The 11,812-nt window shown below is 37.9% G+C and overlaps 1 protein-coding gene across 2 annotated transcripts in view; it reads left to right on the top strand.

Moving 5' to 3' along the window:
- The first annotated feature begins 4,862 nt into the window (after positions 1-4,862).
- The window catches only part of sdccag8 (SHH signaling and ciliogenesis regulator sdccag8), a 43,613-nt gene continuing 36,663 nt past the window's right edge, over positions 4,863-11,812 (top strand). For both annotated transcript variants that reach the window (XM_061745927.1, XM_061745926.1), the window contains exons 1-12: positions 4,863-5,002; positions 6,649-6,801; positions 6,932-7,017; positions 7,105-7,218; positions 7,312-7,437; positions 7,692-7,775; positions 8,289-8,353; positions 8,470-8,670; positions 8,868-9,006; positions 9,168-9,320; positions 9,746-9,880; positions 11,498-11,614. In XM_061745927.1, the coding sequence (XP_061601911.1) occupies positions 4,957-5,002; positions 6,649-6,801; positions 6,932-7,017; positions 7,105-7,218; positions 7,312-7,437; positions 7,692-7,775; positions 8,289-8,353; positions 8,470-8,670; positions 8,868-9,006; positions 9,168-9,320; positions 9,746-9,880; positions 11,498-11,614 (1,419 nt within the window). In that variant the 5' untranslated portion in view covers positions 4,863-4,956. The remainder of the gene's footprint in view (positions 5,003-6,648; positions 6,802-6,931; positions 7,018-7,104; positions 7,219-7,311; positions 7,438-7,691; positions 7,776-8,288; positions 8,354-8,469; positions 8,671-8,867; positions 9,007-9,167; positions 9,321-9,745; positions 9,881-11,497; positions 11,615-11,812) is intronic.

Genomic DNA, 11,812 nt, shown 5'->3' with positions numbered 1-11,812 from the left:
TCTGACTGATGTGGTTATTGACTCCTGTGTGTGTGTGTGTGTGTGTGTGTGTGTGTGTGTGTGTGTGTGTGTGTGTGTGTGTGTGTGTGTGTGTGTGTGTGTGTGTGTGTGTGTGTGTGTGTGTGTGTGTGTGTGTGTGTGTTCTTCTTCTGCTGTCATTTAAAGGGGGCTGGTGTCAGGAACTTGTTTAAGTAAAAGTTGGGACTACAAAGACAGCAGTGCAAAAGGGTGTAATTGTAATTGTGCAGGATATATGCTGCACCCATGCATGCTCCCCTGCAAGCGCTTGCACGCACCGTGCTTGTGTGTTGTCTCACTTTCGAGTTCACGCTCTCCCTACATCACTGCTCCAGAGTTGTGTACTTAATACTTCTTGTTTTTCTTTGTGAAGAACATTTTTTCTGTTGGCACATAATCTATCTCCAGTGTAGGAAGTACTTTCAGTTCTGCAAAAGAAAGCAAAACAACATCACATACCGGTTTACAGATGCCTGGCTTATATGTGGTAGGGTGCACCATTTACTCATATGCTTAACTAGGTTAGCTGTCTGCTCCTTCCTCCACCTCTGTTGTTCATGTCTCTTTTGTCAGGGTTATGGATTTCCATAGAGAAAAGTTTGAATGACGAGGGGAGTTTTTAGTACTTTCTTTTCTCTTTGTTAATCATAAAAGGGAACCCCAACCCTTTAAAAACAATATAAATAGATATACACAGCTCACACAGGGGGAGTGGAGTATTTGGTGGGAGGGGAGAGTTTGGACTCAGGGGACAGACATGGCAGTTACAGGTGGGGAATTGGAATTGTTTATACAGGCTGCAGAGAGGACGAGGTGACATTTAGCAGGTGTGGGATTGTAGCGTTGTGCGTGGGCTTCGGATGGTAGGCCGATGTGGTTTCCTGGAAATACCCCCAGCATGCAAATATACTCTTGTAAATCAGTTCCTTTGTCAAGAGGCAGGAGTTTAAGTTAAGATGTGAGTGCCCCACTGTCGCACGGTAGTAAACCTTTCTGTGCTCTCATAAATCATTCTAGTAAGTGTATTATTTTTATTCACAAGCTCCATGATTTTGCTGCCAAGCAATGCAATTGATGTTGAAAGATTTGACCCAAGCAGCATGGTTGAAACGAGTACATCTACAATGAGGGCAAACAAGATCACACCTTTAACAGACTGATGTTTTGATATGCTGGTAGATTTTAATGATGAGTAACCACGACACCTGGAAACTTGTTCACATGTCAGAACAGCTGACCGAACTTTCAAAAGATCTGAAGACACAGTAAACATAGAGGGCAGGCCCCAACTGGAAAACAGGGAAGAAAAGGTTTAGTCTTCTATCGATCTTCATCAGGCAAATATACACACTTGCAGAGCTTTTGAAGACACAGCAAGAAGTTGAGGGATTTACATTTCATCAAAATGTGGCAACAGGAACATATTTTGGACTGCAATGTCTCTTCCTACTGATTTCAGAAAATACTGCGAGAAATAATGCCCTCAGAAATGTTAGAGGAGGAGGGACGTTTTACGAACAGATAGTGTAATTCTTGGAGTTGTATCACCATCATTTTAGACCTGCCTTAGTGTACAGTATATTGTATTGTTGAGGGGTGAGAGATGGATAAACACTACAGTGTGGAAGTAATCCAGTCATACCCACCTATTCCTATGTAAGGTCACAGGGATCCGCTGGAGCCTAAACCAGTTGTCTTTGGGCAAAATGTTCATCCCAAACAAAATGCTAATCCATTGCTGGCCCACAAACAACCAAACACATATAAAAAAATTAAAATCACCAGTTAACCTTACATATAAGATTTCAGGCTAGGAGGACGATGAAGTACTCGGAGAAAATCTGCATGGGGAGAACATGCCAACTCGAACCAGCAAATTGTTGCTCTGAGGCAACAGTGATAATGGTTAAGCCAGTCTACTGCCTCTAGAGGTTATCCATGCGATCAATTCGATAAAAGTATAACTTATGTGTGATGTATAAAGAAATATTGTCACTCACTTTGAGGCAAAGCTGCCCCTTGTACAGTAACTGTTAATACCTTTAAGTGTAAAAAACGCTCTATATTTTATTGATTTGTATGAAAACATCCCAATCAGTAAGTGTTCCTGTCACTGTCTGGTACATATAATGGAGCAAAAGGAGTGGAAATATATGGTAAGAGAAAACTGAGTGAGGTCATTTATAATAGTAATTCAGTGGTACAACTTTCAGAGCAAACTCACGGTAAAAGTGGAGATTTTGGGCCCGTCTATCGTTGCCCAACTTCTGATAAAGCCTTGATACAAAAAATATCAAATGCCGAAATATTCAAGTGCAGTCATACATTATACAAAGATGTGTCTTGATGTTATATGAATTTGCTAGCTTAAGACTGCACTTCATTCAACAAAAGGAGCACCCCACCTTCCATCCACATACAACATGAGCAAAAATGTCAAACCTCAATTACAGAACAATGTCTATTTATGAATGAGTCCACCGAACTTTGACTCACTGCTTCTTTTTTTTTTTTTTAAATAGGGAAATGTCGCAAAAATCAAAAGTACAGCTGTGGCTCATTCGACAGGAAGTTATCTGTCATTGTGCAATAGGAAGAGGGTGTAGCCATGGTTACCTTTGTCTGACCGTTTTGTAAGCAGCAGCAAACAAGAGCTACTCCCTTCCACTGAACAGAAACACAAAAACACTCCCTCAATAATATTAATTATGTTTGTGTCCTTTATTTGATGTAACTTGGAGAAGCTTCCACTTTTATATTGTGGAGCTCTACAGCTGAAATACACCGATCCCAATCTTCTTTTTGTACAGTCTTTTAGTCACTCGGTCTCTCTTTTAAAGTGCAATATTATCCAATTTTGTTTCCATTCAACTACTAACAAGTACATAACATGACATCCTTTTAGTTGACATGTATAAACTGAAAATAAACAATAGCATGTGTTAGTGAAAAAATGCAAACATGTTTTTGGCATTCTTTGATGTACTTGTCATATTTTTCAGATTTTACTCACTATAACTGATCTTTAAACATAATGGCTTATCATAAAATGTAAATAGAATATGTTATTATTATCAAAAGTATTAATATAATTACATCTCTCTCAAATCCAGATCTTAACACTTTATTAGAATGAGTCCATACATTGGATTTATAATCTTAAAACACACAAATAACTTAAATGGATGGCTAATACTTAATTGAATGGTTGGAAATTTGACAAAAAAGGTGTTAATTACCATAAAAGAAAATATGGTGTTTTGTATTTTTTTTTAAGGCTTCAATATAAGTCTAAAGGCTTTTGTTTACAAATACAGTAGTGTCAGAGAGACTTGAAGTAGTTTCACCAAGGGACATATGCAGTCTTGTGAAAAAGAAAGTACACTCTCTTTCAGTTTGTAAATGAACAAAATTAAAAATCATTTGAGCCCCAGAACATGAAATATTTTACTTTTTTCTTTGATATTTATTGAACAAAAACTAATGTCATTTTCATAAGCAGTGGGTGGGTCTTTGCTGATTTCAATGGAAAAACATTAGCTGTGATTGACAATGTTTTACAGAAAATTATTACATCAAGTTATTGCTGCTAAAGGTGATTGTTACTTATTAAATCATGGCGTGAACTTAGTTTTTCACATGCTGCTTCCACTTTTTGGACTTTTTTTTTTCTTGTCTATAAATGGTTAAAATGGTTAAAATGAAGTGTCATCTGTTTCTGTTTGAAATCTCCAAAATTTCACAATCACCTGCACCGAAAATGAGATAGTTGTGTTTCTAAGTAATCCAGCAAGCAATCATTTAATTGTTGATTTTATATCTGTGCTCACTGCGGCAGGTATGTACACAGATGTAGGATTGGTCGACTGTGACTCACAGTAAAATGAGAGATGTGAAATGACAACGAAGTAAGAAAAGTGAAAGTGGTGTAAGACAGAATCATACATTAAACTAGAACAGGTTGTGATCAGGGTGTAATCAACAGTAACAAGTTACTTCCAATGTCTCTCTTGTGTGTCTGTAACTAGTTACATTGAATACCAATTTACAGTCTCAGCCTCCAATGCAAGCTACTGAATGATAAATTGTTCAAAAAGTTGTATTTTATCAACATTTCAAATAAGTAGTAGTAGTTGGAGTCATCTGGAAGTGCTTTTGACAGGGATATCTCACCACTAGAGGGCAGATAAACTACATGTTTAATTCCATCATATGTTAGTACATTAAATTAAGAGACAATTTAAAGTTTATTTATGTATAAATGGCTAGTAGATAAAGTGTTATAATATCTTACATATTAACACGGAGGTGGGTTTACTCTCACAAACCTAAATCAATCCACTCCAGTAAACCGACTAATCATAGAGTTAAGCTGATGAAATGCTGTGGAATACATTTTAGTTTTTTACATTTCCATCTTTAAAATATTAGTTTGGCCAAGTTTATCATTCTAAAATAAAAACAATGTATTTTCCACAAGTTCAAAGAAAAAAAAGAAAAGATACAGGGAACGAAAGGAAGACGCTAAAAACTACAATTCCCACCATTCATTTGAAGTTTACGGAAGTAGAGCTTTTAGCTGGACGCTTCGTTAAGTCACAGTACACTCTGAAGGGGCGGGTTTTTTTTTTTTTTTCATTTCAAATTTCATTAGCATTCTTATCAAAATAAATATTATACTTTGATGATATAAAACACATTCCAGTTTCAACCATGCGTATCAGTATTCAGGGTCAGACTGGGAGTGTTAACATTGTTGTTCAGCCGGAATGCTGGTCAACACCGCCCTCCGGGCGAGCACGGTGAAGGAAACAAGCCACCTTTGTTTTGAGCCTTGACGACTGTGTGTGCTGGTTTGGTAGTAACATTTGAGCTTGATAAGAATAAACTGGTGTGTTTAGTTTGTCACCAGTGTAAGTGAACGACGTTTAAATTCCAATGAAACCACTAGACTCTGATGACGAGGAAGCCGAGCAGCTGAGGCGTGAGTTGGCCCTTTGTTCACTTACATTTGCTAAGTCTGTTGCATGAGCAGCTGAAGGCGTTGAAAGGTTATTTATTTATGCTTATTTTAGACCATAAACCAAACTTAATGAAAAAGGGTTTCTAGAAAAGGTGAAAAGGCTACTGTAGAGGCTGTCACTTTAGTTGTTACAGGCACATCAGTGCCATCTGCTGCTGTCACATGTCCAGCACAGTGTTAGCTGGAGCTACAGTTCAGAGGAAAATGCTACAAATGTATGAGATAAGAGATGGCCAATATTATACAATTGCAAGAACTTTATCAATGAGTTTTAAAAGGAGTAATATTTTTTTTTGGAGCTGTTGCAGATTGAGCTAACGGAGCTATGTGTATTTTATATTTGTCTTACTCATTTGTTCCTGCTAAAAGTCAAATATATGATATGAAACTGAGACATATATTTATACATACATACATACATACATACATACATACACTATATATATATATATATATATATATATATATATACATACATACATACTATATATGTGTGTATGTATGTATGTATGTATGTATGTATGTATGTATATATATATATATATATATATACACACACACACACTCACAAACACATATCTGAAGTGGCCTTTTCTTACTCAAACTTGTTCACAAATGTGGGCAAAACTCGTAAATCTTATCACTCCTGTGTAAAAGTATCACAAAACTTGATAAATACTTCCCCTGTGAGTTTTGTGATATCACAATTATCACATTTCTTCAAGAAAAACAAAATAAGATTAAAATGATAACAACAATAATACTATATTTAGAAAAATACAAAAAAACAATGAGTATATGTATTGAGTGGACTAGCAGGTAGTCTGTTTTTTCCTATAATCGTAACAAGAATAGCTCAGATTTTATTAGTCTGCGCAATCTATCACTGTCTTGACATTGCAACAGAAATTGTCTCAGAGTCTACTCTTATGCTAGTAGATTACTTTGTGTTCTCATAAAATATCTTTTCATCACTAGGATAAACCTTCAGCCGGAAGATTAAAAAAAATTGGACACTATTACATGTAATAGTATGAATAATTGTCTTGCAACAAGACAGATGCTCATTCATGGCTATTTGAGTGCCAAAAAACAAATTATCATCAGTTAATCTGCGGGCCATTTTAAAAAAATCACTTAATCTTTTTGTTCTTTTTTTCCCCTATAAAATGAATAAACAAATCCAACAATAAATTCCAAAGAGACATCCCTCTTTGTTTGGTATTATCATTTTATGAAGCCAAAATATGAAGGCATTCAATCAACTGTTGCAAAAGATAAAAAAATAAAACAAATAAAGAAAAAAAACGACAATATGTGCATATTTTTGCAATTGGAACAAGAATAAATCATATTTAAAACAGCAACTCAAAATGTTTAAATGATTATCATATTACTTTCCAAAATATTCATTTTGGTACTCAATTACTTGTCCTGGGAAATCCCAGGGATTTCCCTAGTTGGGAAACTACATAGTTTAGTGATGGACTGGTTAACTTACCTACTTCAGAGTTTTAAACTCTATTTTGTAAATGAAATGTTGTTCTACACAGACATTGAATGACTTGGTCCGCTGTATGAGACTGCTTTGTATCTATTGATTTCAGAACGTGCAAACCAGAGCATCCAGCAGCTGAGCAGCGCTCTGGAGCAGTTGAACCCTGATGGAGAGGATGTCAGGGGCAGCGATGGAAACCTCTTCACCATGGCGGATGAAGAGGACAAGGGTGCATGGAGTCAAAAGACGCACAGTGAAGCAGGTGATTCAGAGATCAGCTGTGACCTGCCAGTCACTCAGACACAGTCCTTGTGGTGCACATCATAGCGATTTCCCTAATGCCAATCAAAATGTTTCATGTGATGTATTTTTCTGTCTTTGTGGCATTGCAGTTAATCAGCTGAAGAGCCTTCTATTGAAGCAATGCAGGGAAGTCCCCACCTCTCTCTCTTCATCAGAGAAACAATCTCCGTCCAAGGTTCAATGTGGTTTAATCCATGGTTAGACATTTGAATGGATTCAGCCCCGTGCACTTTCCTTATGTTGTAATTATTTCTCTTCATAGAGCTTGCAGATGGACGGCAGGTCCAGTTTGCCTGCTTTTCAGGATTTGGTCCCAATGATTCACAACCAGTCAGAGTACATTAAACACCTGGAAGCTGAAGTCAAATTCTGCAAGGTTTGTACACATATATTTGTTTATTCTTTGTCTTTTTTACCCCGTCCCGATGTGGAGGTGTTCTGCTTGACTTTAATGATTCTGGTCCTTCAGGAGGAGCTTCAGGGGATGAAACAGCGGATCAGAGTTGTGGTGGTGGAAAATGAAAAGTTGCATTCTGAGCTCAAATCCAAAGCTGCAGATGAAACTCTCAAACAATACACAATTCAGGATTCCACGGTAATATTTTCTGTCTTTTACTTTTGTAATTGACCAATGAATTTCTCTTCCATTTAGGCGAATAGACTGCTTGTGTCTTATATGTTAGAATTATCTCAAGGAAAAGTGAAGTTCAAGATGCACTTGAAAGTAAAGGCATGTGTGTTGTCCATACAAATTACCGGCTATAAATGCTTTTAGACTTAAGCTGTGGACTTTTCAAAGTATTGATCACTAAAGACTGAGTAGCTCTTATTTGCTGTTGGTTTTGTCAGGTGAATGACAGCAGGCAGATACCCTCCAATACAGAGCACAGCGTGTTGCAGAGGGCAGATTACAACACATGGAAGAATGAGCTGGTAAGGAGGATGGATCTGTTCTCTCCTCGTTTCCAGTTTCTGTGTACTTCTACATCTATATGTCCTGCTTTATCCTTATCTCGCTCACAGTTCAGCTTACTCAGGTAGAGTGTATTCAAAGGGAGTGCCAAAAATACCCTACTCTATTAAAGTTTTAGTGAGTGAAATATATTTTTATTACAAAATGCTATTAATAATGTCTTATTCATGTGAAGTCATGTAAAAAGAAGAATTATTGTGTTTCAGTTTCCATTCCATGCCATCTACTTTCAATTATTCACCTGGTTCTTAATCGTTTACACTTTTTTTTTTTTTCATTTCATTTAGGGAAATTCAATAAGTTGCGGTCTTTGACTCTGCCCTTTCATAGCACTAAAGCTTAATCATTTCTTCTATTAAAGAATGTTTAAGGTTCCAGATTGTTTTTCCAATGTGTGTTTGTGCATTACCTTGCTTTTTTTCATCCTGACATGTAGCGTTTCAGAGTTACATTTGGCCATTTGTTTTCACCAGGAACAGTTGAAAGGAATCTACCAGGCCCAGATTGAAAGCTTGGAAGCTCAGGTCATCTCTCTCAGGTCTGTGTCATTGTATTGTAGATGCTAACTGGCATTAATGGCATGGTAACCATCTCTTTTCTTTTAATTTTCCTTCTTTCTGTAGCCATATCATACCTTTTTGTTTCACTTCATAGAAAGGATCTGTCAGTGAGTCATACGGAGTGTGAGGAGGTGAGAGTTCGCTTGAGACACAAGGAAAAAGAGGCTGCAGATGCACTGAGGGCTGAAGGAGCTCCCCGTGTGGCAGGACTGTGTCTGAAGTGTGCACAGCACGAAGCTGTGCTGGCTGGGACTCACACAAATCTGCACGTCCAGGCTATTGACAGGCTCACAAAGTAAGAGGAAGCACATACACAAAAATACATTCTGGAAATCAGTCAGAAGTCATACAACATATTGGGTTCACAATCCATTATAACCTTGTTCTGGATAACATTTGTCATGAGTTGAAGTGTTGGTGCTGAGCATCAGCGAAAAACAACCCCAATAGGAAATGCTACTTATGCTTTTATTTGTATGTCCACCTTTTTAGGGAGCGTGATGAGTTACTTGTGGCTCTGCGTGCGGTGCGGGCAGGTCAGCAGGAAGCACAACAGAGGGAGTGGACAGCCTGTCTCCAGGTCAAGCAGGCAGTGGAGATGGCAGAGGATGCAAATCTGCATAAAGCTCGGGTCAGAAAGACCAGATGTCTAAACACAAACATCATTCTTCATTTACACAAGTTTATCTTCTGTTTTTAACACTTCTATCCAAATTCTCAGTCAAGATTGTTTCTTCCTCCTGCACCTGGTCATGGCTGATGATCTCGTTGCGTCTGTGTGTTTGCGTGCAGGTAGAGGTCCAGTGTGAGCAGTTATCCAGGGAGCTGGCGCGGAATAGGGAAAAGATGGAGCGAGAAGCACATGCTTTGCAGGACAGGCTGAATGAGGCCAGAGAAGAAGGTCGGGCTCAGGTCCGCAAACAGAAAGAAGAGCTAGCACAAATGGTGAATCATAATTGTTTTCTTCTTGTGTAGCATCGACCTCAGAGATTGAGCTATGATTTATATGTAGCTCCAGTCCTCTATTCTGCTTGCTCTGAAACACTGTGCAATGATTAATCATACTTAAACACTAGGAAATAACTCCCTGTGCTAGAATATAAACTTTTAGAAAAGAAAGACATTTAATCATTGTTCTATATTTTTATGCTGCTAATGATAAACAATCTTACACTGATTATTTACTAACCACACATACTTTATCTGTATTATTATTATTATTATTATTATTAATATTATTTGCATGTTGATTCAAAATAAAATTTGTAGAGAAAACCAGAAGATTCTTTACAATATTCCTCTTCAGGAGGTTTCTGTGATCTCCAGTGTAGTTTATCACTAACAGGTGTATGTTTACGTGTGTGTGGCAGGTGTCTAGTCTCTCCCAGCGTGTAGCCGAGTTGGAGGGACAGCTGGACCGGGCTCGCAGAGACCAGGGTTCACTGACCACCCAGCTGGAGGACACTCTCCACAAGCTCACCAGTCATGAAGAGGACAGTACTAAGGTATATGGTTTCCTTTTTAAAAACAAGCCGTGAATCAGTTTGCACGTACTACTGAATCTCAAGGCACTTACATACTGGGGTTTCTTTGTGGAACATTTCCCCCTGTTGCTGGTCACGGTGCTTGTATGTAAGAGCAGCTTTCCTGAAGGGAATACAATCTGATCACCTCTCTTTTCCACCTCCCGAGGAAGACCAAAAGGCATGAAAAAGGAGAGGCCAGTCATGTATGTAAGGGCCATCCCCCATTTCTCAACCGGCTGAGAAGTGTGAGAATTTAACAACTTTCTGATCACGTTGTACGTGTGTCAGCCAAAGTCATAAGCATAGAATCACACTTCGCTCCAGGGACGAGCAGCGCACAAAGTTAAAACCCGCTCACAAATGTGACAGCAGGTGGTAAGGAAGACCCGGACACTTCCAGCTGGAGGAGTCGCAGCATTTTTATTTACTGTACTGATGCTGTACATGCAGTTGAATGTGTCTAGTTGCACTGTTCAGACAACTTTTCCACACATCACGTGTCGTACATGCTTACACGCGCCACTGTTAAAAGGACTGTAATATTATGAAGAAAGCTGACAGCATGTTTTCCTCCACTATGGTTTTAAGAAAAGAAAAAAATATTAATATGAGCACAATGAACGTGACTGACCCCTTCTGTCTTGTTCCATGCACACAACAGTTTTGTGTATGTAAGAACACACGTTTGTGGGATTTTCCTCTCTCCTTTAGGACAGTATCTCAAAGGCTAATGGAGTAAAATTGGTGTAGTATTTAGCACCATCATATTCTCTGTATCTTTGTCTCTATTTCATTCTGAGTCACATCAACATTATAGTCATGGTCAAAGTTTGAAATCTAAACACCTTTTTTTCAAATCTTAAAATATTACATAGTTTACCCTGCATTTAACTATCAATCTTATCTTTACACAGTCTTTCAGGCCAGATAAAATGATGTGGGGGGCCTTGAGTTTTTAGTCCACACATCGAATTGACATGATCCAGAAAAGCGGGAAAGGATTTAGTTTCTAGCTTTAGGAGAATTCAGTATTGCTATGGGGGACTAAACTTCATGTGTGTAATAAAAAGAAATAATAATTCAGACAGCTGCACTCTCAGAACATCTGGGGTAGAGGAAACTGTTTATACTCAAATGTGATCTGTAATGTGTACTTGTAAGGTTCCTTCTAATTCCACTAGATGGCAGCAAAAGATAATTTATTATGTATATTTCTTGTTTCGTATGTTTTTTTTTCTAGGTTTTTGGAACAGTGATTTTTAAAATCATGAAGGCATGAATAAGTCCAAGTTAAGATACACAACCAAGCTACATTTGAAAGTGTTTGGTTTCATTTTAGTCAATTGTTGCCTTTCAGGAAAACTGCAAGTGACTGCAGTCTTCAAAAACACCTGTATCCAGACACATTAATTGTAGATCATGTTGTCAGCCTGGGAAATTACACAAATCGATGTCAGGGTTTAATATTTCAGATGAAACATTTTCAAGTAAAGCTGTGCTGATTAAAAGATCATCTGAAATCAGCTCAAAAGCAAAAGACGAAGCAATATTTGTTAACTGAAATGACTGTTATCAATAAGTCTCTCTCATTTTTAGATAAGTATGGATCTGCGATACCAGCTCAGCCAAGCCAGACTGAAGAAAGAGGAGGCAGAGAGAGAGCTCAGAGAGCTCAATGCTAAGACCAGCAGACAGATGGAAAAAGCTGCGCAGGTAAGCCTGCAATCAATCTGCACATTTATTAGATAATCTAAATTAGTTTACCATATTTTGCGGGCCCTAAGGCATCATAAGGCGCAAAATCAATGAACGGGTCTATTAACATACGTAAGGCGCACCAGGTTATAATTTGCATGATAAAACATATATAAAGTGAAACAAAACCGTCCGGTAAGTCAAACTTTATTCAAC

The sequence above is a fragment of the Cololabis saira genome, chromosome 17, assembly GCF_033807715.1.
Source record: "Cololabis saira isolate AMF1-May2022 chromosome 17, fColSai1.1, whole genome shotgun sequence".
NCBI lineage: Eukaryota > Metazoa > Chordata > Actinopteri > Beloniformes > Belonidae > Cololabis > Cololabis saira.
Note: the sequence above shows the minus strand (reverse complement) of the source record. Positions and strands in the feature narration are given on the sequence as shown.